Source organism: Rissa tridactyla, chromosome 5, assembly GCF_028500815.1.
Source record: "Rissa tridactyla isolate bRisTri1 chromosome 5, bRisTri1.patW.cur.20221130, whole genome shotgun sequence".
Classification (NCBI taxonomy): Eukaryota; Metazoa; Chordata; class Aves; order Charadriiformes; family Laridae; genus Rissa; species Rissa tridactyla.
This window is the reverse complement of record NC_071470.1, coordinates 33,255,481-33,282,486: the sequence shown is the minus strand read 5'-3', so window position 1 is coordinate 33,282,486 and position 27,006 is coordinate 33,255,481. Positions and strand designations below refer to the sequence as shown.

Below are 27,006 nucleotides of genomic sequence, written 5' to 3'. Positions count from 1 at the left end.
ATTTAACTGAGCTCCAAAACAGCCGCGTTTATTTTTCCTGTTTGAGACAGAAATTTTCTTTTAGCAAGAGGGTGGGTGATGTGGAATTCTACCATGTAACCCACTATCTGGTTTTCAAGCAACATTCACCTTCCACAGTTAAGAGCTCATCACACTTAAAAAACATGGTTCAAGGCAGTGTTTCTCTCAAATATTGATCTCTGCATACCAGGAAACCAACGTGTTGCTTTATAGAGTAGCTATTTAACTCACTTTCTACATTTCATGTGTCCCAAAGATAGTTTTTCCATTACAATGAGTGATTATGAACCCATGAGTATACACACTCCTTGTAAGAGCCTTATTTACAACAAAAACAACTGCAAAGCAGCTAAATACCAACTGACTATATAGAAGACCAGAAAGGCTCTCTTAACTGTGGTGTACAGAAGCATGCTTCTTTTACCTGAACATTTCACCTTATGTTGATTGCACATACGCTGACTGTAAATCTCTTCCTCTTTCAGTGCAGATTTTATGTGACTGCACCAGTTTTCCAAGACTTGATCTGCTGATCTCAGCCTATATCCCTATTCTTCAAATCATTTTCTGTCACAGGAGAAAGTCCTTCTTCGATAGTTCTATATACAAAGAGAGACTAGATATTTTCAAATAATGAATTAGCACTTTAGAACAGTGAATCCATATTAAGTCTTATTCATGCTTAAAGAATTTAAATTAAAAATCAATGAAGTCATTAGAAAAAAATGCCATTAGCGCAATTTTTAAAAGCTCTACCTGCCTTTTCTTCATGTAACTAGAATTCAAAACCTAAGGAGTGTAAAACTGTGTGCCATATTCTTAATACCATATTCTTAATGAGTTCTATTATGCAAAATATTACAAGATCACTATTAAACAAACATTTAGATCCCAGTCCATAATGTTTCCAAGCCTGCATTGAGTGTAGATCAAAGATAATCAAATTACACAACAGACTATTAGCTAAAAAAAACCTGTTTGACTCAAGATACTACCCATCCTATTAATGTACCACAGGACTCTACAGTCCAAAAGAAAATTTTCATTGAAATTTACTGCTACAAAGTTGTGGCTTTATCACAAAAATATTATGAGGCAGAAAAGCTGCCACTGAAATAATTAAAAACAAATGGCACTTTTCATTTGGGTGATAAGATAAAATACATTGTTTTCTGGATGAACAGGTAAATATTTCAATTTACTAAGTCTGAAGTACTAGAACTTTTAATTAAAGAGCTGTATTAAATACAAGAGGATGGGATAAAATACTAAGATAATAAAGGAGCAAAAAGAGAAACTGATCTGCTTGAACTGAACAGTTGGATTCTGTATAACGATATTGCATATGGGCTACTCAAAGAGAACTGGCAAATTAAGTAGTCAGCATGATCTCACCTTGGTATTTAAATTTTCTTCCTCATTATTCTACCTTCAGTGCTTGTACTTCCCCATCCCCTTTCAGGGTATTCTGACTGATGTCCTTCCAATAAACTGCTACAAAGTTTAAGCCTACCAAAAAAAAAAACCAAACCCACACCCAAAGATTACATAGCTTTATTACAGTAAATTTTTTATACTTAAATACAGCTACAACTTGCTATTTACTCTAATACAGACTATAACGTGAGAACGTAAGGATAGAAGTTTACCACACAACATAAAGACTGGCCAACCCATCCCTGAAAAGAATAGTAAAAAAAATTCCATGTTTATAATAAAAGCTTGGATTGAAATACAGTAATAAGGCAACTATGCTTCTAATGTAACATGCAAAAAAAGCCCCTGATTGATAAGCTGCATTTCCTACCTCTCCAGCCTGCAGTCAGTATCTCTCCAAGTTTTGCTGTCAGGCAGAAAGCAGCTGGGTTTTTTCTGTTTCTGATTGTTCCATCCTGAAGAACAACTGGCTGGAACTGGGTCACTGCATAAAAACAAATAACTATCATTGTTATCAGCTACAAAACAACTTAATTTCTCAGGAGACGAAGAGGAAGCTTTCAGCTCCTGGGCTGAGGAAGTGAGAGGTGACAACCACGGGGACCAATTCTATAAAATGCCATTGCTTTCCATAAGACAAAGAAGGTGTAAGGGGCTCAGCATCTTCCAGCATTACTTAATGGCAGAAGCAGCAAAAAGCAATACATGGAGAGTCAGACTGGAAAAGCCAAGTGAATTCAACGAACAAAAATAACAACCAAACATACCACACGTTGGAGGAAGTGTAAGGAGAAAAAAAAAAAAGTAGTATTAAACACACAGCACAAGCAAAAAACAGAAAGAACATCATAATCATTATGGTATTTACCTTGTTATTTCTATACCATGTTGTACTGTCATTACTTCATCATTTTCACCAAAGGCTTCCCACTCTGAGCACTTTGAAAATGCCTCTTGATGTCCTGATTCGGTAAGACTAGAAAGAAAGTGAAAAGGTCTGAAACCATGGACTTCTGTCTCACAGTTCCTCTTAATTCTTCTGAAGATAAGGGGGCTAAATAGAGAGAAAAAAGCCACACCTTTATAAACATTTTTACTAAGGTTAGTATGAGAATTCTACTAAACCCCAAAAAACTTAAATCGTTGTTCCAGTTTTTCTGCGATTCTGACAAAACTTTGTATAGGGTTAAACCATGCTCTCCTCTACATAGCCTATTATTTCCCACTTATAGGAAGACTTCTTATGCAGCAGCTAGGAAAGAGGAAAAAAAGAAATAGGATTAAAACCAATTGCTAGAGAAGTAGTTTCATTCCTGAACAACTTAGAATAAAGAAGGTGTTAGCCTGAAAAAATCTACCCTTCTATTATCCATTTTTTAACATTAACCTCACTCTGTCCCAGTTCCAGGCTGGGTGACAGATTCCTTGTTATTTAAACAAGCATTTTCTTCCATGCCATCCTTCATAAGGCAGGAAAAAGCTTAATCAAAATACACAAAGCTTCTTTCACATCCCTTCATGAGTACATATTCTCTGTAATACCCGTAGCAAATGTAACACAGCAATAATTAAACAGGCACTGAGTTTCAGCATTCACTGACAGACTTAGGAGTACACGTTGGGCTCCATTCCTTTACCGTAAAATTCATCAACTTGCACATATCCTGCATGCCAAAAAGCAGAATGCAAGGCATGTAAAAGGTATGGGAAATAACTATCGTAATTTCAGAATTACAACCTCTGAAGCAGAAACCAGGTTCAATGAGAAACCAAGAACAACACATTAGTGTTGCCTAATTCTACACACAAAAAATAACTTACGTTGTATCTTCTGACACTGAAGTTTCTTCACCTTTACAATGGACCACTGTAAATATTTGCTATCATACAATACAATTATTCTGGCATGACTTCCTTTCCTCACTAAATTGAACATACATTCATATAAAATTAAAGCTATTAACAAATGGAGGGATAAATACAGTCATATTCCAAAAGTCAATTCACAGTATCAATGAGTCTCCATATGGAGAATCACTTCATACCTTTCCAGTGTGTGGTACATATGTACATAATGGTTTTTACTGTTTGAAACCACAGAGGAGTCAGAATTGTTTCTTTTTCTGCGTTTCCAGACTGGAGAAGAATCGGGAGAACAGGGACTGCAAAAATAAGACATAGATTTTACACACACATTTTTTATCTGTGTTTAAATGCTTATCAGAGTTCTGCAAAATAACGTCCCATGCTACACAGAAGACTTTTTGAGGTATGATTCTTCAGTCACAACAGAGGAAAACGACTCAAATTTTGGTAACAACTCCACTGTATTTTGAAAGCAAACCCAGGCACAATTGCACAAGAAACTTGGTAGCAGAACCATTTTCAGCTCCACACACATATCCCCAGATTAAGATACCTCAGTAAACAGGGAAGTGCATGAGGTGCTTCACTGTTAGTCTCCCTGCTGTTCTGCACAGGAGTAATACTGTTAATTAAGGATGCTTCTAAAAAAAGTATCCTATTTTCAGCACTTGCCAACAGTGGTTAAAGAAACCTCAGTACTCCACTGTATAAACAGAGAAGCTGAAAAAACACTGGTTTTTTCTGCTGTTAATCATATGACTCTGTAATGCTGGTGATTCTTCCACATTCAATGCTCTGTACCAGTAATGGATTATATTCAACAGCAAAAGTGCCAAACTCCAAGTCTGAGTGTTAACTGTACTCCCTCACTAAACATTTCCTAAAAAAAAACCCGACAGCATCAATGTGTATTGAATTATTTCAGTAACTTAGCCAGAGACGTTTTATCTCATACCTCTCCGGCGTGTAGTCAGTCAGCCTGCATTCATCTTCGCACTCATTTCTCTTCTGCTTTTCATCAAACACAAGGGAGCCAGCATCATCCTGATCTTTGCAGAACCATTCTTGGGAACTGCCTGACGGTTCTGTACTACTAAAAACAGAAAATAAAAGAAAAAAAAGGATTTAAAATACTACCCATCTAGCTTACCACTCCAAGCAGAAGACAGTTAAGCTGCAGTAATAATTAATAGTTCATCTCGTATGACATCCAAATAGTGCAAACAACTGCAACTTCCACCATAGATCAGTTACAACACAGCTAAAACTGTTCACGCAATGCAGTTAAAGAGCTAGTAGATTTCTACTCTTTACCTCCCAATTGACTAGTCCAGACCTTATAAAGTATTAGGTGGTGTCAGTTAGTGGAGCTAGCCTTATTACAGAAATTCAAAGTTCTGAAAAGATATTTTAAAAAAAAAAAAAAATCCATCTTGACTACAGTTGCCACTCTCCTGCAGAGAGCACAGAAATCTCACATTCTTACACTTCTCAAACCCTCTAACATATGGTTACTGCAGGAGAAAGGTTGTTCCACTGACATCAGAAAAAGGAAAGACAGAAAGGTTATCAGGGACACAGTAATCACTGAATTTCTGCTTATGCCTATCCCTTTCTAGAGAAATAATCTCACCTTGTGCTCACCAGTGTAAACAGAGGGAAAGAGAGCGTACTGCTATAGACAGACCAAATGTCTTCCTCCCCAAAGCACCTTATTGGAAATTAATTTAAGCTAAATAATGGGAATAACTTGAAGACTAACAGAATTCAAACGGAAAACAAGGCATTCAAGGAGAATTTCTGAGCCTGATCACGTCTCTTGCTCTGTTAGGAATGCTCTAAAGGAAACAGAGTCCTCCTGTGAAGCAAGAGACATGCTGGCTTAATTCACCCATACACACACTGGCTGCAGATCCCAGGTTTCTTCAGTAGGAGGATCCCAGGCATGCAGTGCTATCTTCCACAGCCTGATCTGCTGGTCCCAGGATCTACGGCTGTACTTCTTGAATTTGTTGGGAGTTCTAGGATGAACTCCTGGTATACGCTGATTCCTGTAAATACGCAGTAACATTTATTATTTCAGAACACGATTTTTGTTCTTAAAAAGAAATCCCCAGTCTCTCAGATCACACAGGCATCAGTGGCCTAATAAAATTCTCATATTTTTAAACAAGTAACTGAAGTGCATGTATTCTAAAACATTGTCAAAAACAGACCACACAAGAAACAACTAGCAATAACATGCTGAGTAAGACTAGAGGTTTATCCAGTCCAGCACTCTTACAGCTGCCAAAAGCAGATCCCTACTGCCCGTGGACAAATACAAAACAGAAGAAGCATAACTCATACCCCTTCAATAGTATCCCAGCCTCCAGCTACTTCTATCTCAGTTTTTCTGGGCTGGGTGCAGTTTCTTTGTATTTAGTATTGCAGCGAGTCTGGCTGGGATGGAGTTAACTTCCTTCATAGCAGTCCCTGTAGTGCTGTATTTTGGATTTATGGCTAAACAGTGTTGATGATACGCTAATTTCTGGCTATTGCTGAACAGTTGCTGAACCTGCTCTGCCCCACCCCCTCCTGCATCCACTACGTTGAGGGTGAACTGGTTGGACAGCTGACTCAAATTACCCAAAGACATATTCTACACCATATAATGTCATGCTCAGCAATAAAAAACAGGGCAGAGGAAGTAGGGGAGGTGTCCTCCAAAGTGGCCACTGCTCAGAGACTGTCAGGCCACCAGTTTCATTGTGGAAGCTAGTGAGCAACTGCATTTGCATCACTTGCTTTCCGCCCCGGCTTTCTTTCCTTCACCTACTAAACTGCCCTTATCTCAATCCACCAGTTTGCTCACTTTTGCTCTTGCTATTTTTTCCCCATTCCACCAGGGAGAGGGGACCCAGCTGTGTGGGTACTTGGCTGCTGGCAGGGGTCAACCCACAAATATCTTCAGTGAACTTTCATTCCACCGTTGTCCCAGCATTATTACAATGGTGATTGCTGTAATTCAAAACAGCATTCATCTTTTGGAAGTATAGAAAATGAAGTAACCCCACTCTCTGTGTAAAATGTAAATGATATGCCTTTTCACCGAATCTACACTGGGCAGACACTATAACAATGCTGTCTGGGACCACCCAATGGCTGTAAGGTGCCATTTCTCAGACAGTAACCCAAATCCAGAACCTGCCCACCACAGATTACTGGAAAGCTCACACAAACTGTACCTTCAGTACAAAATAATCCTGTTTATAGTCCTACCATACTGGAGTCTGCTTTAAGCCTGGGGAGGTGAAAGCCTATTACAGTAATGTTTTAAATCACACAAAGTACCTTGGTCTCAAGCGGTTCCCCCTACCAGCTTCACAGATCAGTGTACTTAAGCCATAACACTTTTTTGTAAGATAAACAGACCCCTGCTAAGTATTATAAACTACCTAATTAAAATGCCACCCAGAACACTTTTTTTTCATTTATAAAGTTTATCCCATGTTTTTTTTCTGAACATTCTTCTCATCCTTTTTTATTCTCCACCTATGATTTAACTGATCACAGCACAGCTACACAAGTCCCAGGCACCACTGTAAGACTCACTGCAGTCCTACCACTGATGACAAAGTGGCAAGCAAAATTACAATTCACAAAGCAATTCAAAACTCTTTGAAGAAAAAAGTGCCATTGAAGATGTGATCATGATATTGTGTGATATCCGTGATCAATTACTATATCTGTTGTTGATTTTTAGTCATCTAGTCTAATCTTTCAAGTTTTGCTCAACAACAAGCTTGCAGTGTCCACTGCACTTGGCTGGCAATTTTCCACAACAGACTCTTACAGGTAGAATACAGAGAAAGCTGGTAACTAGAAGTAGTGAGCCATATTTAGAAAAACACCTCTAAAAAATAACCCTCAAAACAAAAAACCAAGAACACACAAAAAACCAACATCCACACATTAGTACAGACTAGCTTCTGAATCTTAACGGCTCTGTAGTAAGCAGAGAGGGCTGGCTAAGAAATCTTGATTTAAGTGCCACAATTCACAGCCTCTGCAGCTCAAAGCAGAATGACAGAGGAAGCCAGAAATCCAGATTTTGATTTGTTAGTTACTGATTAATCACTGAAGACTGGTTTCCCTTACCAATACTTAAATGCAAGGCTTTATTCGGTCCTCATTCAAAGCTGTCATTTTCTGGTATCAATTAACTTCACACTGGCCTGGCAACACAGTCACCAGAAGTGTCACAGGGAGCTGATTAATACAGAATTTATCTAAAGTATATTTGCTACTAGCAACAGCAATACACAAAGGGAACATTTAGCTTTAAATTATCCCTAACTAAAATCTTTTCTATGCAGAAAATACCTGGCCTGTCTTTGATAAAAATCAATTGATTTAAGTTTTCTTCATTTACTGTTCATATAATTTTAAGAAAACTAAAGCTGTGCACTAATCTATAGACATGTCAGGAACACATAAGAGTTTATTTGGAAATGTGGAACAGAGCGTAACTTACTTTGGAACTTCTTTAATGTATCTGTCATACGCAAGGGTATTCTTTCCAAAATTGATCTGTTTTTGTCTTCTCCTCAGGACCACTTCATCTGTTTCCCTTTCAGCTGGATTAGCAGAAGCACTTGAAACAGAACTTAGAAATAAAAATTAGAATTAAGTTAAAAAGAACCTTAATGGCCTTACAAGTTATATAAACACATACTCTAAAACTGCATGTGTTCTTACATAGGCAGCACAATTCCTACTTCAGTAGTTTACAGAAGTGAAAGCTGTGCTAACCAAATGAATCACTACAACAAAAAGAGTAGGTTTTGCAAGTTAATGCAACTGCTCAGGTTTGTAACAAGCAAACATACACCCGAGGGTACTGGTGCTAGAGCTGCCTTAGTAGAAGCTTATAGCTAGTCGTACAGCAAGCAAATCAAATGATACGGGATTATTGCATATATGTGTAACACCCTCCTAATATAAATATGAAAGAGCTTAAACTCAATAAAGCGAAGATGGATAACATAAAGGAAGCTAGCTTGAATGATCTAACAAACATTTCTCTATATATATTTTTCCTTTCACTATCTAGTATTTTCTTTTATGGAAAGTTGCAATGAATATGCAATTTAAGCTTAAAAAGACAAGAATATGAAATGATAGATCATACAAGCTGACTTCTCAGTGCTACTCTCTCCTTAAGGCTTCCTTCAGGCTTGATATAAAAAAGCCTGGCCGTGTTTCAAATCTTCATTCATGCATGTAAAGTAGTTGGAGATCATCAGATGGCTATTGCTAAAACTAATGCAGCAATAGTTAAGAATTATTCAATACCTACTTCATCATATTTTTATTTGATGTCCTCATTGTTTTGCCTTCTTCAATTCCACCTTCCCAGTCAGGGCAACTAGAAAGAGACCTAGAATATTCTGGTGGTGTAGAGCTAGAAAATAACAAGAACTTGATATGAACATTTGATGCTCATAGCGTATTTAATGAACAGAAACTTCAATAGTGGACAAAAACTGCTACACAACTGTAACACCATGGGCATGTCACTACTCTGTTTCAGTTGAAAGTCAAACAAATTAAAACATTTCAGCTCAAGTCACCTTCAGCAGCGATGTAAGATTATCAGTTTTACTTTGCAGGGAAACAAAAAGGTCATGAAGTCAGTCAGATGTCAGAACATAGACCTGACCATCTCTTAAAATACTCCCAGCTCAGCCAATTCAAATGCTTTTCTCTACTACTTGAGGACCTTCTCAATACTGCCATTCCATCAAACAACACAAATTACTTGAGATCAAAATCATCAGTCTATTCACTGCTTTTTGTCATCAGCTAAGGACTTTGTAAAGGACAGAGGAGATGCTTAAGAAATAGAAAAATGTCCACCACATTAGCAGAACTAATATTTTGTCAGACACCATCATATCACAACATACAATTTCAAGAATGTAAACTCTGCTGTGTAAAGCCAAAAAGGGAGCCAGGAAGCTCTTACTTAAGTAACAGTTGGATCACTGATGTTCTCTTGAGTGAAGAAACACTTACCAGGTTCCTCATTAACTTAAAAAAATATAATAAATGAAAACTGTAGAATGCTGGAATATTCTGAAGCGCTGAAAACTTCTCCTTTCAGTCTGTCCACTTCTTTCAATGTTAATGCCTCAACATTTAGCATAAGCAATACAGAAGTAGATTTAGCTTATGGTCTTACTTTCCCTAAACAGTTTCACATCCACAGATGAAAACTACTACCCATGCTGCCAACGTTATTTTAACACATGACATAAAGATTCCACACCATGAAGAAATGTATCTACTCAGCAAAATAGAAACACAAAATGCTGCTAGCACATCCAGTTTGACTCACAACAATAACATACTGTTACTATTTTTTATGATAGCATCGAAGACATAGAAAACACTCCTGAATACAAGATCTTTCCTGAATCTTCAAAAGATTCATTTATTAACTGAAGCAATATTAACACCCTATCAGAAATTACAATCCCCTTCATATAATGTAATACTCAGAAACATATACGTAATGTTTTTGCGTGCCCTCAGTAAAATATTTCACCTCTTCTAACTTACATCCTACACAGTTTTCTGCGCATATCCAAGCATTCACCACTTTTTACACTTCCTGGCAGACATTAATCCCAACCACTTCCTCCAGCTGAGGTCTTTAGTCTAGGATATCCAAAAGCAAAGCAAAATACTCCTGGAATACACCTACCTATAAAATTTGATCTCATCTCAAATTGCACTTGGTACTGGACTACAAAAAAAAAAAAAAAAAAAAAAAAGAAGAGTATTTACTAAAAACTGTACTACAGCTGAATATACCGAGTGCACTGTCAAGTGAAAAGACAAACATGGTTTGCCCACACTTACACACAAAGATGCGTAAGCAAAGCATAAAAATTAACAGCATATTGCTTCAATGCAGTTTTATACTAATATGGAAGATTTCATCAATAAAGGGCTTAAACTACTGCATCACTATATACCATTTCTCTCTTTCATATAGAATACTTGCTACTTGCTAATATTATGGCATGTATTTCAGTTAGACAAACTGAATGGTCTACTCTGGCATAACACAGGTATCATTTGCTAACCCTGTGCCACTGCATTATTAGAAAACATTTAATTTAATCACATCCAAGGTTTTGGATTCTGAAATAAAAGAGTGGAGCAAAGTGAAGATTTAAATAACTTCACATTTATTCCGTACCTCTCCAGCCATTGGTCTAAATGTCTACACTGATACTCGTCAAAAGCCAAAGAATCCGAATCATTCCAGCTTCTGCATTCCTGTTCTTGATGCCAGCAATGTGGATGTTGCACAGAACTAGAAAACAAGAATTTTCATCAGAAATCAAGTCACTGGCAGCCACTGAACATTGCCTATACAAAACAAATACGGAAAATCTGAGTATTATCATTTATATCTACAAAATGACAATTTGGCATAGACATTTGATTTGCATCAACTTACTCATTCAGGCAACACTAACTTAAGAAAGGTAGTAGACAACACAATTGCTGAGAAATGGTCTTTGAATAATGCAATTAAGACATCAGGATTTTAAAATAAACTGTTAATATTTAGACAACCAAAAGTATATCCTTTCTCTATTTGCAAAAAAAAGGAATAAAAAAACCTAACTGAAGACAGTGTTTATGGAACTGCTGACATGTGCCAACACTCATAGATCCTCTGTCAGCAATGCATTACTTGACATTTATATACCATTCTATCCAGCACTAAACTCGTGGAAGAGGCAAATACAGAAACATCACTTCAATGCAGGAAAACAGCACGTCTAAGGAGAAGTAGGTCAAACGTTTATGCGGAATACACTTTTACACAGGAAATTCTTTAACAGACACAGTGAAGTCCTCACAAGTAAGCATGGAAAAAGGAGCCAGAGTGGGGCGCTTACAACATGCTGGAAGGGCAGCCAGAAACTGCTTAAGGATTAAGAGTTACCTACATTTTCCTCCTTGGTTCTGGTGGCTTTGACATCTTAAATAATAGCTTATTAAACAAAACACTGTCACAGCGTCTACTAACATCAGACCTGGCTTCTGGGCTAAGGACCACACCTGCAGTTCAGCCACAACCTGCCTGAGAGAATGACCCTATACTGCAGAATCCAGAGTAAATATACTGTTCTGTATGTGTGGGTAAACAGTAAACATACTGTTCTGCATGTGTGAGGTCTCTGCACTTTTTAAATCAAGAAGGGAAAAGGAACGAAGGTTCTTATTATTTTAATCCTGGATTAACAACCTATGTTTTCTTTCCCTTCCTCCTCCACCCTGACTGGCTTTGGGAGTTCCCCGCTCCCAGAGGGCTAGAAGTTACTAACGCACACCACAAATAGCTTACTACGAGTCACGGATCTAGGCAAAAGGACGCTTTCAACACATTCGTTTTTCGCAAAGGCAGTGAATGGATAAAACCCTTCTCTAACCATTCTCAACAACAATTATTCAATTTAAAGATCTGAAAGAAATGTGGCGGGGGGGGGAGGAAGGAAGCACAACACCTAGCATGCCTTCGGTACAACGCTATTTGAAAGTCTAGGGAAAAATGCTAACCGAAAATTATGTCTTTTAGAGACACTGCGGTGTTTCGCTACCTCCGGTGCTTTGCACTCCCCGCCCGCTCCAGCGCCAGTCCCAAGGCAGGCCCTAGGCCCCCAGCCGGACCCACGGCACCCCACTCGGGCCCACACACCGCCGCCGTACCTCTCACTCCCAGGCCAACTCCCCGCTGCCAGAAAACAGCGGAGCCGCCTCATTCGCCAAGGAGACGCCCTCAGCGAGGGCAGACAGCGCCACACCCCCCGCCCGCCCACACACCGGAGCACCGGCAGCTCTACAGAGGGAGCAACACCCCATCCTCTCCTCAGCCACCCCGGCCCTCCGCCGCATCTCCCACCTGCGCTGCCCGCCGCCGTGGCGCGGCAGGCCCCGCTGCCCGCCCAACATGGGTGAGGCGACCAGCACCTCCGCCGCCGCCACCCAACATGGCTGCGCCCGCCGTGCGGCGCCAGGCAGCGCGCAGGCACCACCCTTCCTCCCGGAAGGGGGCGGCACCGGAAGCAGCGCGCATGCGCGGCATCCCTGCCCGGGGGGGTGCTCTGCGCGGCCGCTGCGCATGCGCAGAAAGACCCGTGAGGAGGCGTCATGGTGCCGCCGCCGGGAGAGGACCGTGGGGCCAGAGCGTTAGTTTAGCATGGCGGCGGCGGGTAAAAGATGTCGCTCCTGCTAAAAAGCCGGTGAGGGAGGGCGGGGGGAAGGCGTCGGATCCTGCGGAACGCGCTGCCGTGAGGCGGCAGGGGGCGGCTGCCCTCACGGCCTCCCCCTCGCCACATGCCCGCTCCGCCGGCGACAGCCCGACCCCGGCACGGGAGCGTTAGCGTTACCTCAGGCATCAGCCTCCCTCATTCGGGCTTGGCCAAGCTCGTCGTCTGCGAGACGTGGTGAGCGACGTTAGCTTGGCAGAGGGGGCTGGTGCGCTCCAGAGAAACGGGTCCCACATTTCATACCGCTACGGGAATGCACGACCTTCCTCTGTTTCCTGCGCTTGTGAACGTACCTAAGCAATGCCGCAACAAAAAAATCTGGTTTATACAGGGCACCTCGGCATTACAATGTCTCCCCTGGAAAATCAAATTTCTAGTCGTCGCCCGTGCTGATTTCATGACATCCACTGGCACTCCTTCCCCCCCAAAAAGCAGTTGTTGTTTTCTTGTTTGGGTTTTTTCCCCTGCGATACATACATATTTTTTACATACCTCCTTTCATTTATGCAGCCCTCTGCATTCAGGTTAGAGTAGGAAAATTCATCAAAGAAGGAATTACCAGGTGCACCTTCAGGAGAACTTAAGCCCTCTTTGTGTTCACACGTTCTCAGTTAGAACGCTGTATAAGGGTAAGTCAGGCTGATTTCCACCCCTGCCAAGTCTTAACTGGTAAACACAACTTTAAAATGAAAACCAGAAGTCTTACATAAAATCAACTGTATTTTTATTCAGCTCTTCAAAGAGTTTTAAGATTAACTACATGTATTCATTAAGCCTTTTCCTTAAAGGCTATCCAAATACTACTGTTTTAAAATAGCTAAGCCACCTAGGTAAAAAAAAAAAAAAAATAACAAACCCTGTGGTATATCTTTGGAAGAAAATGTTTTGTAACACATGTAAGACCTTGAATATATCTCAACTCTTCAAATACCTCAAAGTTAACATTTCTTAAGAAATGGCACTCAGAACTTCAGTCAGTTATGTCTTACGGAGGTTTAGCCTGACTAGAATGGTACACAGCTGCAGTCTACCAAGTTTCAACACAATAAAAATAAACATACTGAAGAGATCACATAGTAACCTGGTATTTTAGTTTCAAGCTAATGGGAAGCCTCATGGTAAACAACTGCATTCATATAACGGATTCAAAATATGTCCTGCTTGGATAAAATGCCTTTTTTGGGTTAGCAAACTATGTTAACCTAAAATATCAACAGATAACATATTTTGCCAATATTTTCTGGAATGCTACAATTACAGACATAACACAGCCGTGGAAATAAATCATATAGCCACAGCCCATGTTTTCGGAAACAACTATTCAGATGCAGCACAGAGGGAAATTTGGGTTGCACACACATACATACCTATGGAGTATTTACACGGACACTGTGCACCCACATATAGATTGTCTTATTGTAATGACGTTACACTTAAAGAATGTACCTCAGACTACTAACATTGCCTACCCAGAAATGAGTGATGTGGAAAAGCATACACACAGCTGAAAAAAGTAACACTAAATCACTAATAATTCAAGAAAATTCTTTAAGTAAATATTTTAGCGCATCACATTTCTAAGAAAAAAAATTAACGAAGTAAAGTGCTGTAAAAAGACTGATTCTAAGCCCTACCCTTATGTTTAAGAAACATATCAAGGTTGGGTGGGAGGCAATGTATTTCTTTCTACTGCAAACAGAGATCTTCTCTAGAAACAGCCCTATACGTGAGCGCGGTTCTTCGGATGATGTCCTGAAGCTATCACGAAGACAAATGCCTATTTTTATACTCTATTATTTTCATGTTCAGTGATTTATTCAAGACAAAGAAGATATCAAATGACTGTGCAGGGAGAGGTCACGGTTTCTCCTTCTGCTGTCTGTAAGAATATGTCATACGGATTTTTAACAAGTTGGTTCTCTAACACGGCCTTTAAGAAGCTTACAAACTTTGGAGGCATGCCAAATTACTTTAAGAATTTAAACTTCGAAAATAAATGGTTGTTTAAGGAATTTAAGCCAGAAACTATTATTAACATAAATCATAATTTTATTTTGGTAATTATTACTAAGTTTTCTAAGAGGCACTTCTGTGCATAGAGCACTACCATTAAAAGATGCAAAAGTATTATACATTTATAACTGTTACTTTGTCATACTGTTTTATTGACAAAAGAAGTAAGATGAATAACAGCAAAGTTCCACTGAAATGAAAGCTTCCAATCAATTCCAAGTAGATAAATAACAACCCCACTGCACAAGCAGTTAGGAAATTAAAGCTCTTATTACATGAGATACTATTGGCAACTGACCTGTTTTTCTTGTATAAAACCATTTGCTACTACATGTATCTATTACCTAAGTTTCTCAAGGCCTTTAGGATTTTAACTTCACACATCTTTACAATAAATATTTTTATTCACAACAGGAAAAGAGTTGAATGACTGTCAGTAGCAAAACCACAACTCCAAAATCCTACCCTCTCTTCTGCAACTATTTCAGGGACCACATCCCTTGTATCTGTGCCACATTATGTAAACTTCCCAGAAGTAAATGGTACAAAATGCTTATTTGTAAAGGCTGCTGTGTAATGAGGAGGTGCATGTCAGATGACACCACCCAGCCCTGTACGAATCTTCCAGAGGTTAAAAAACTCTGCAGAGACCATTTCAAACATCCAAATAGCTTTCCCACAGAAGTACTGGAAAATATTTTAAATTCAATCACTGATCAGCTCCTTGATTTTTTATTAATTTTCAGACTTGTCAACAAATCTGACTGAAACTCATGAACTCAATTTAATCCTATTCAGATGAAGAGGGACAGGCCACTTAAGATCTCTTCGGGAAAGAGACAATAGGTAACGAAAAACAGAATAATCACCCTTATTAATAGGTAGTACAGATAATTGCATAGTAAATGTTGTATACGTAACAACTGAGATATGCTCAAGCAATTTGGACTTTTGTCCAAATAGTTTGGACTTTAGTAAGTGCATGTTATTAAAAAAGCCCAAACAAATAACCCAACACCAACAACGTAGCATATATGTTAGTTCTCAAATAATGCTGTCAAATCTGTTCTCAGTTCCATATCCCTCTCCAAAATACGGCTTGCAGTGACATTCGTAACCATTTCCTGGCTGGCTGCCTCTAAGTGCAGTTCGGTGCTTTCACCACTCAACCTGTAGCTAGGCTGAGACTAGTGGAATCTTTCATGGTTGTGATTCCAGTATTTTACTGGTTTTAACATCCTGCCACCTATTCTGTCTCAAAGCAGTTCTGCCTGTCATGGTAATCAAGACATTTTCAGTTAACCATTGGCATGTCATCTATGCAAGTGATTTACTGATAAGATCCTTCTGATCATACAGGTGGGAGGCATTAGAGCTTTTATTCTCCTACATCAAAGCATTACAATCTTCCTTTCTCTCCTTATTTGACCCACCTGTCTGCCTGGGGTTAATACCCCTCTAAAGATGGACAACCCAAGCAAGCAAATACCCACATCGCAGCACCTGCATTGCACAGGTCAGTGTAAGAACCCAAACATACGTTCTCCAGCAGCTCAAGGCTTTCCACCAGGCAGTAGGCCAAATAATAGTCCATTGTAGGGTGTCATGGACACCTAGAACACTAAGCACTACACTTAGGTCTCTTAAATGTATGGAAAATGCTTTGATTTTAATTTACAAATCATTCTGATGCAGATGAGGTCAAGAAGTGTGCATCAACACCCTATGAATATTAAAAGAGCAAATACTGCTTATGATCAGTCTTCGAATCACAAGCCTGAAGAACTTTCATTAATGATGATCATTCTAACATGGCAACTTGTACCCCTGTGATACTGGCATCTCTGTCAGGGGAAAGGTTACCCCTCAGAAAACGCACACAGGCTTTGAAATGGCTGAGCATTCTTGCAGAGTATTTAGACAGTTCACATGCTTGCTGCACTCCCTTCAAATGTATAAAAAATAATCCAGCACCTAAAGAACATCGAAACCCTAAGCAACATAGGTCCTGGAAACCCAACAGATTTAATGATGCATAGCATCAGCAGTGTAGGTAAATGGGGTATGTTTCTGAATCCTTCTGTTGTTTGAAATAAATACATCCATAAAAAAAATAAGCTAAAGGCAGATTAATGGAATAAAAGGTCCCTATGGGAGTTGTACATCTTCAGTATTAAATTCCTTAGCCTACAGAAACTGATCCCATTTCTAAGTGGAAGGGATCAGCAGAAGGAACACAACTGGTCTACTTTTTGGTGAACACTTGCAAAGATTAGTAAGAAATTTACAAATGGATTAAAGAAGAGCAAAAGTATCAATGAAGTCTAATCAAAGTCATTTTCTTAGTTAGCCCTTTACTCAAGAATCAAAACCCAAGTTAAATTTAAAAATTTAACCTACGTTAAAACTTGAAAAGAGAATAGTACTGCAAATATAGAGGGATACACTTATTCCATTCAAGACATAGGACAGCACAGTATGTATTAAAAAATAATAATCCAGAAACTGACATCTGGTGAATAGAAGCCAAAGATACTAGTAAAAGTGGATAGGAACTGAAAAGATTTACATCTGTTTTCAACACTGTAAAAGAAAGCTTTGGATTTTGCACCCCTTTAGAACGTGAAGTCTCAAACGAATTGAACAGACCTTTTAACCAAACCCATTACGAAATACACTCAAATTTAAAAAGTTAAAACATACCCAAGTGTTATTCATCGTATTATGCAAACATCTAAAATGCAAAATTTGGCTCGGCAAGTTGGACAAGGCACTTGGCTTGAGAGCCAGGTCTCTGGGTGCTGCTGATCCTGTCGGCTGGCAAACCATTTGCCCATGCAGGTGAGGCACCACATGGGACGACAGTAGCATTGCTGGCACTCCCCTTCGTTTGGCTCCTGGCAGTTCTTGATGAGCTTGATGTTAGCAATAGTCTGCATACACCCTATGCACGGCTCCAGCTCCTAAAGGAGAAAACGTCAAAACTATGAACTGCACAGAATGGTTTCTGTTATTGCTTTTCAAAGGCTTCTAGAAAATTTTGAGGCAGAACTGCCCCACCAGAGCCAGCAAATGCTTTCAATCTCCAGAGCCATATTTTATTAGAACACCCTCTAATGAATGACAACAAAGTATCTCTTTAAACAGAAAGCCCAGAACTGCTACACAAGACTGATTAAACAAAAATGACTGAAAATAAACCTTCTTTCTCTGTCTGAAGAGCTCCACCTGTTTGCAGAGCACAGCAGCCAGAGCAAGGTAAACAAGCAGCCATCTTTATCATTCAGACATACTATTTTACAAAAAACCATACCAATATAAATTAAGGAAAATAAACAACGCAAACAGTTCTTACCACTTGTTACACTATCTTTGTAAGTAGGAGACACAAATAACAGCGGAAATCAGGGCTCTATTGAACACAATGGGCACTCATCTTGAAGGACCAGAAATTTACTTAATTTTTCTTGGAATCTTTGGAATAATTGGTATTTCCCCACCGTTAATTATGCCACATGAACTTGCAGTTGCATACAGGGAGAACGTGTTGCTATGAATTGTTTTACAACTAATAATAATTAGCATTTTCCATGTGTCTTCTAGCCAAAGCTCTCCAAGAGCTTGACAAAGTTCAAAAGACAGCACACTGGACAGGCTGGGACACCGGAATCCTATTCATACTGCTACCGGTGTGACAGAAAGCAGCTCTGCTTGGTCGTCTCTAGTTCCCACCTCCAGCGTCTCTTCCCTTCAAGCGTTTGTTCACCCACACTGGTGGCTTGACTGTGGAGCGGATCCAGATGAAAACTAGTCATCTTTCTTTGCCTCTTTTCACCTCGATTATTTCCGCCAACTAGCTTCACCACAGACAAAATCTTGTGTCAACGAGGGGATGAGGAGAGTGCAGGAAGCAGGGCTGCTTCTTTCAGAAGCTGTATCAGCTTTAACTTGTGAAATTAGGGCTTATTGTAGTTTTTAGGCAGGAAAAATTCTAGCACAGAAAGGTTTGCTAACTTTTTCAGCTTATTCATGGAGCTTCAGAATAGGGAAAAATCCCATATTGTATTTTTAATGTCCATATCATAATTTCTGGTGTTATTTATTACTCAATGTCAAACCAAAATTCAGTAACTTAGCTGACACTTAAGTATGTCACAAAATAAAAGTCCTGCAAGAAAGCAAATCTCTCAGATGTACAGTATCTTCTCTTTATTTTGAACATCTATTTTTGCTATACACTGCAATCAGAATGCACAAACACATTATATGCAGACTTACCTGATCCAATTTTATTTTAGCTAGTTCACGTAACCGAACAGTGAATACAGCATCTAAGCTGCACGACACTACCAAAGATATCAAGTACTCACCCCATTAGCTGGGACATCTGACACAGACTCACTGCAAGGTCACCAGAACTAGTTTAATTAGTTACCTCTGGTACATTGAACAGTGCTCCAGTCACACTTCTGATTGCAGCGCAAGTACAGTAATGACTAGGTCTCTGAGAATATTACTGAAGGAAGGACTCCAGGGTGTTATTTACAATTAAAACAAGCCCCAATTAAGAATCATGAATTTATTTCAGCAGAAGATCCAGCAAAACCTGGCTGTCTAGAAAAGCAAGCTGTAATGGAGCAAACTGCCCAAAGAACACTAACAACAGCTGTGACTCTAGGTCCCCAGAAACTTTCTGGAAATGCAACCTCATCATTTCCAGATGTTTTCAAACATAGTTTTTTATGGAAATTAGTATAGGGGACTTTCTTCCACTGTGCTGTTTCTCATGTCTCAAAAACGTAATGCTCACAATACAGTTTGTTTCCTCATAGAAGAAACAGAAGAAACAGCCAGAACTACATTTATTACGTATTTACTGAAATGGAAGGTGAGCCCTTGGGACGGCTGCGCCCACCCTGACTGAGCAAACAGCACTTTGGTCCAGGCATCACTGATGAGGAGGCCTGACTGGTGTCACCCCTGCTGGGCAGACCTTGAGAAACTGTGCGAAGCCATACCTGCTCAGGAAGTTAAAGAATTCAGGCTATGTCTTATCAGGAGCTAACGATGCCAGCCTGAGATAGAACTTAGCAAAACTAAAACCGCTACAGCTGCACACCCTCACCAAAGGGGAGTCTGACTGCGAGTCAAGCACTTTATGCTATAAATACCCTAGTCCCCCCCAGGCCTGTTGAGCTCTCCTGCACGGCAGTGATCTCCCCTTGGGTAGGATACCTTACATGATTACTCCTCAAGGTCTAGAGATCCCTTACCCGGAATCTGTTTTCTGCAGTGAGGTAAGTGACATTTTATATCAGATATAAAGCATATCGTATACAAGCTAGCTTAGCTATTAGAAATGCAGTAAGCAGTAGAGTGTTTGACTGCTGTTTAACTACTGTTCGATTACTGGTTAATAATAATTGTTTAATAATTACTGTTTAATCCATTCATGCACAATCAATTGACAATTCGTTAGTTCTAACAATTACAAATCATTAATACATAAGGATTTTAAAACAGACTGTATCTGGCCAACAAATATATGTAAAGTATCTACTGAACTAAATAGCACCTGAGAGCACCCTAGTTCTTTTAACAACTCATAATTGCCTTCATACCACTTACCACATGCTCCTAAAGGAAATCCTATAAACATGACATAAGTGGCATTTGTCAGTTCCTGGATTTTATCTTCAATGTGTCAATTTTTATTTTTTTTTTTTACTTACTTTCTCAGCTGCTGCGTCCACCAGAGATGTTAGTTTGTTCTCACACCTAACTGCAATATCTACTACAAAAGCCTGGTCTCCTTTAAGGAATACCAGGTCTGGTTTTATTTTGCTGGTCTTTCAGCAGCGGCTCTGATTGATCATCAGAGAAATATTCATCCTTCTCGCAGCAGTAATCATCACAAACATGGACCAGATTCGATTTACGCCTCGACAAGCCAAGCACACAGAGTGGTGGTCCTCACTTCTTTTACTTGTGCTAATCAATACAGTAACTGTAATACATTCTGCATCACACGTGTTTAAAATTGATGGAAGTACAGGAATATTGGAAGACCCAACACAAAACCTAATAATGACCATCACTTGTAATCACACAATTGTAAAAGCAAGTAAGAGTCACCTTACTTCTGCTACACCAGGTGACAGAAGCTCTACTGAATGTAATGTGATAAATTATTCAAAGACAAACACCTACATGATGGTCAGGAAGATAAATCAAACTCGATGAAAAAGCAGATTAGGCTGTGCCTCACGCCCAGATTGTATACTTAGTTTCCTCTTTAATGACACAACTATAGAAGCAGTGTGCCTGTGGACAGATAAAAGGAGAGAGCATGAAAGTGGACTATCCTTAAAGGTCACAGCAACATCTGGTTACAGACCTCACACTACACCAACAACTACCTCCTACTACCTATCAACCTACTCTCTACTCTGTTAGTCCCACAACCGACCGAGCTACATATTTCTGTGATTGGACCCTATGCTATTAAAGGTACAGAACAGTCATATTTAACCCATCATGGTCCCTGAAAAGGGTACAACTGTCCATGTGCACTAATCTGTATAAGAACACTTTGTGAAGACTCGTTGATAGAAGTTTTACTCGTAATGTGTCCAATCAATCAAATGTATGAGTTTGTAACTTTGTAAGCATTACTGGATGAGATTTTAATTACAGAGCTCCAGTGACCTCATAGGCACTGTTAAAGGAAAACGACACCCTATCACAGAATCATAGAATTGCCTAGGTTGGAAGGGACCTTTCAGATCATCCAGTCCAACCATCAACCTATCACTGACAAAAACCATCACTAAACCATACCACTAAGCACTACGTCTACCCATCCTTTAAATACCTCCAGGGATGGTGCCTCAACCACTTCCCTGAGCAGCCTGTTCCAATGCTTAATAACCCTTTCAGTGTAAAATTTTTTCCTAATATCCAGTCTAAACCATATAAAGACCTTTCACCCTTCCCGCAGCAGAATGAACTTGATACTGTTTCAGAAGCTACTGAAACATAAAGACTTACGGGCCTTATTACAAAAAGTACAACAACAAAGCAAAACCACATTAATAACTGTACATCACGATGGAGAAGAAATACACCGTACACTAGGAAGAGTGAAGAAGGATCGGGACCACCATTGGTGGGAAACTCTATTAGGGTGGTCTCCAACAGAAACAGCTGTATTGAACGCCATGTTACATCCTGTAGTAATAATGTTTGCCCTTCTGGTAGCTTGTATTGCTATTATTGTCTTTTTATATATTCAAGTTTGCTTTTTGCCTGATCAGTATATCTCATTGTGTGGAACTATCTTATAATTAACCTTTTAAATTTTGGATTTATCATTTAATCCTGCAGTAGACAACATGATGCCATTACAGCCTCCTATTTATAACACAGAGGCAAGAGGTGACCGTACCACCACTCTGAAGTAAAGTGTAGTCGCAGGGTGGAGTGTGATGGCTGTGCCCACCCTGCATCTATTATCTACAGTGAGATAAGTGACATTTTATATTAGATCTAAAGCATACTGTATACAAACTAGCTTAATCATTAGAAGTGCAGTAAGTAGTAGAGTGTTTGACTGCCATGTAATTACCATTTAATTACTGTTTGAATACTGTTTATTTACTGTTTAATAATTATCAGTTAATCTTCATTCTATCATTGTTTTATCAGTGTTTAATAAAACCTTTTGGTTAACCTCACAATGATGACTTCTCTTAATCATTTGCCTGTGACAGCCCTAAGCGAACAGTTATCAATTACACAGTAATCACAGGCTCACCTATATTGAAAAAACAATTATTACAGTGGATAGAAATTCTTACCTGAGTGCTTGGAACAGAATATGTCTGGTTAATTTCCACCAGAGATGTAAAGGTTTCTAGAAATAAATCACTAAGGCTTTGATGGATCACAACATTAGCTGCATTGCTGATGGGAGCACGGAGCTTTTCTCGGAGCTCCCCATACTCTGTGGAGTTCAACCTGGAGAAGAAAAGATAGAACAAAATGTTACCTTGATTATGCATTCAAATACCTTGGTAGCACGTTGCAGAGGTTAACACCAGAGAAGTGAATTCACAGAGAACGTATTTAGGTTGATACATACTAGTCAGAATAAATACACACTGAGCATTTAGTTTTCTTTTGCTCTTTAGTTGTTGTTGGTTTTGACACAACTTAGATAACGGAAAACGCTGCCCTCCATTTCTGTGTCAGATTGACGACAGGATATGCCAGAGTAGCTGAAACATCACACAAAAATAATGGAATGCTTTCAAAGTTATCAGCATGAACAAAAGCAATACAGGTACATAAATCATGCATTAACTTAGTAACTTCATACAGTAATACATAATAATTAATAACTTAATACATTAATTACTGCATGCACAATTTCTGTCCACCTTTTTAGTGCCTATTTACTTACACCATATCTAAGTTCTAGTTTATAAATTCCTGAGGACAGAAATTAGAATTATATCATGTGGCATGTAGCACATGGTGATATAGTACATATAAATATTAGAAGAATGTCAATCAGTATCAATTTCTGTGATTTTATGATACAATTTTAGATAAAACATGAGATTTCACAAAGGTTACAAACAGCTGCTGAATGGGACTTACACTTTGATTTAAGGCTGTAACAAGCTGTGTTTCACACTAGGTTGTTTCTGCTAAAGTAAGTCTCTCTAGGTCAGGCCCACAGACCTCAAGTGGCACATGAGACCCTGTGCAGATCCTGTAGTGACACATTACTGCTGTTACCCCTTTCTACCATAACAGTTCTGAACTGTAGATTCAGAACTCCCCAGCTTGATGTTTCCACTCATTAAACAGCTTTCATGGAGAAGCCCTGGGAACATCGCCCTGAAATTCCTCATTCTTCCTACCACTTGCTGACTTCCTGGAGCCCAGTGCGATGAAACGCTGGCTTAGCTTTAGCTCCTAGTGGTCTCCATTGTTTTAACTATTATAGGATAAGGCTGTTTGCTAAGAGATACTATCTGTGCAAGTAACAGCAACCTTTGTATCCAGAAGAAAAATTCACCTTCAACACACAGGGAAATGTGGCCTACCTACACAAAAGCATTTTTCTACCAGAAACTACTCATAATTCTGATTCTGGATATATACAATGATCCTACATCCTTAATAGGGTAATAGGGGAATTTTGTCCTATGGCCCTTTTCTTAAATCCTGTATTTAGCAGAGATTTGTTATTTCTGACACATCTTATTAAAAGAACTTTTAAAAACTCTTCTCAGTGATGTTCAGTTTAGCCACAAAATAAAATTTTGGGGTTTGGATTTTTTTTCCCCTAAAAGGAATTCCCAAACAAGCCATGATTTTCTCAGCTGGGGATGTAGTTTTATCACTCTGTCACTGAGGCAATTACAGAAGAAAATCATTAGTTTTTTAATACTTATTTGGTCACCACTCTCACAGGTCTGTCTATAAAAGTCTCCTCTTTTCTTAGGATTGTCATGCTTACCTTAATTAACCTCTTGTTCTAAGCTCTGTTCACCTGGATATCTAACACAATCACCTCTATGCCTTCTTCGTGCTTGCCAGGACCCCTCTGCTCACCTACCAGTATGGTGATCTGCCTGCTTTTAACTACCTAGTAAATAAATGCTGCTGACATACAAATGTGCAGCAGATAGACCTTCTCAAATGCCTTTTCAAATACACAGTTTTAGAAGCACTAGCATGGCTTTGTGTACTCCTTTTAATGACACAACAACAAAAAAGACTTTAGCACCATTCTAATCAGTGTCACAGGTTTCTGCAGAACTTGTACTTTTGCCTAGCTACACAGAAAGACTGCTGAAAAAAATAGCACGGGCCCTTGGAAAACAAGCCCTAACAGTTCACAGCATATTTGCTATGATTTACTGCTACAAAGCCACACAAATCAGAAATGGACCAAAATTACTTCCTTGGTTTAAGGGCAGTTAGCTTGCAGTAGCTCAGTGAGAACTCTTCTGAGCAGTGACAAAATTATGAGCCCTGAGCAGAAGACGGGGGGGGAAAAAAAAAGTCATGGGTGAACAACAGCCAGTTTTAGAAAAATAACTATTTCTCCTCCCCCAAAATTTGGAAGACCAAAGTTTCTCCCTTCCATTCCTGATCTCCATCTTTCACCTAAGTTTCTCCAGTTACTTTTTTCTGCATCCAGCACAATCTTCTTCCTAAGAATGGATCAAAGAGGGCAGTCCCTCTGTTTAACCACTGCGCATTCAATACTGTAGGTGTATGAATCTTTCTAAACAACCTTTCTCCACTGCACTGCACGGCTGAACAGTGCATACAGCATCCCTGAACACCAGGCAGGGAGAAAAACGGAAGGGACAAGACCCAAAGAGTCTTCAGAGCTGCCATAAAAGCACTCTATTAGCATCATCAAACAGTATATACAACACAACAGGGTAGTTGTTTTACCGGATATCAAATGCCTTTACGTAGGGATTAATACTGGCAACACGGATGGTGAGGAACTGCACAGGCACATTCGAGTCTGGGGTGAGTTCATGCTGTCTGGAGTCTGTCACCGTCAAATGAATGTCCTGCTGCTGGGCAACATGTAAACAGTAGGTGGTCACTTTAATCACCCACGTGTCCGTAACAATCACCCTTGCTCCTGGGGCTCCGGTAGCAAATTTGTCGATTCTCCTAAATTCCATGTTGATGGAAGAAGCTACCGCCCTCCAACCCGACTGCGGGAGAGCATGAAGAGCAAGCATTCGGGCTAACGGATGATTATTCCAACCTTTCCGTGACCAGTAATATGCCAGGGCACTGGTGACTGCTGGCAAGAGAACAGCGAAGAAGAAGAAAGTTTTCCATCCTTTTGAAGCCAGGTAGAAAAAACAAAGATGTTTTTCAGGTGCAGCAAAGCACATACCAAGGTAATAACCTGCAAGGAAAAAGACTCACTTTCAGGAAGCAATTAAGTACATGCATAAACACATACCCCTGACTCATATAGTTATCTAAGTAGTGAGCTCACCTCCTGGAGAGCTATCGTACTTCCAGATGGTAACTCAAATTCAAACCTCTTGTCCTAAGCAATCTGAGGTAAATTCTTACCTGCCACTGATTTTTAACAGAATTATGTAGCTAAATGAAGCTGATATGCATTGCAAGTTAAATAAAATTACCTGTAAGATGACACTTGCTTTTAGCACAATTATATGGCTGAACGAAGCTGATTTGAATTCTCTGGTTAAATAAAATGCCATTCCTTTGTAATTGCATGTGATTGCATGCATTGTAGATGCGGCCAACTAGTTACAAAGCTCAGGGCGCACACTCCAAAGAAGCTTCAGCGATACTAAAACACTCTATTTCCAAGATGTATCGCACCACCTGATTCCCCTACACCTGCGTACCCCTGACCCACGGCCACGGGCGAGAAACCCCCTTTGCTCCCACCCAGCCGAGGGTCACCCCGGCGGCGGGTTTGCCTTTCACACTCGCCAGGCTGAGGGCTGCCATCCCCCCCCAGTCCCCCCGGCGGTGACTCGCCCGTGGCGACCCTCCCCCCCGCGAGCCCTCCCGCCGTCCGGGGCTCACCCAGGGGCAGGAGGGAGTGGGCCAGCAGCGTGCCGGTGCTGCGCCGCAGGTGATACTGCACGAAGGCCGCGTCCTCGCTGCCCAGCCAGGCGGCCAGCAGGCTCTGCACCGTCAGCCCGGCCGAGCGCACCTCGTCGGGGGGGAAGACGAAGCAGACGGCGAACACCAGGTAGGCCAGCGTGAAGGTCACCGCCGGGCTCTCCATGCTGCGCCCCGCCGGGCAGGGCCCGCTCCCGCCGCGGCACGGCACGGCCCGGCCCGACCCGCGGCTCCCTGGGAGCGGTAGTTCCCGGACGGGGCGGTTCCGCTGGGGCGGAGCCGGCGGCGGGGTGGAGGCGCGGCGCTCTCAGTGCAAAGCGGCGGCCCTGCCATCCCGCGGTGGCCAGCGCCGCGCTCCAGCTGGCTACCGAATAGCTGACTCAGCCCCTGGCTCCCCAGAGCCGGCCAGGGCTGGTGTCTGCCGGTAACCGACCCTCCCCGTGGCCTCACGCTTCATAAACTTGTAGAAGGCCTGGCAAAATAAACATTCCGAACTTAAAAGGGCTCTGTTGGGCGAGGGCGGCATCCTTCTGAAGCAGGGAAATGGCCTGTGGTGCTTCAGGGTCTGAAAAAACTTTGTTTTTCCTGGTGTATTCTATGTAGTATTTTCTTCAAAGAATGGTCAAGACAGGGAGGTATGGTCTTAAAAGGCCTTAAAATGAGTCAGATTATCAGATAT

At 40.4% G+C, this 27,006-nt stretch overlaps 1 protein-coding gene across 10 annotated transcripts in view; it reads right to left on the bottom strand.

Annotated features, from left to right (window-relative positions):
• Positions 1-26,593, bottom strand: part of LOC128910705 (transmembrane protein 129) — a 28,388-nt gene extending 1,795 nt beyond the window's left edge. Inside the window, exons 1-12 of one of the 10 annotated variants that reach the window (XM_054204285.1) lie at positions 12,780-12,932; positions 10,577-10,693; positions 10,076-10,117; positions 8,666-8,770; positions 7,841-7,972; positions 5,226-5,375; positions 4,280-4,417; positions 3,504-3,620; positions 2,327-2,512; positions 1,829-1,942; positions 1,417-1,530; positions 446-637 (exon numbers count right to left, since the gene is read on the bottom strand). In XM_054204285.1, coding sequence (XP_054060260.1) covers positions 1,425-1,530; positions 1,829-1,942; positions 2,327-2,512; positions 3,504-3,620; positions 4,280-4,417; positions 5,226-5,375; positions 7,841-7,972; positions 8,666-8,694 — 972 coding nt within the window. In that variant the 5' untranslated portion in view covers positions 8,695-8,770; positions 10,076-10,117; positions 10,577-10,693; positions 12,780-12,932 and the 3' untranslated portion in view covers positions 446-637; positions 1,417-1,424. Of the gene's footprint in view, positions 1-445; positions 638-1,416; positions 1,531-1,828; positions 1,943-2,326; positions 2,513-3,503; positions 3,621-4,279; positions 4,418-5,225; positions 5,376-7,840; positions 7,973-8,665; positions 8,771-10,070; positions 10,118-10,576; positions 10,694-12,099; positions 12,168-12,292; positions 12,529-12,779; positions 12,953-13,366; positions 17,636-20,882; positions 20,997-22,531; positions 22,692-25,154; positions 25,630-26,288 lie in introns of those variants that run through there. The other 9 variants (XM_054204276.1, XM_054204277.1, XM_054204279.1 and 6 more) reach the window with 9 other exon arrangements.
• Positions 26,594-27,006: the final 413 nt, after the last annotated feature.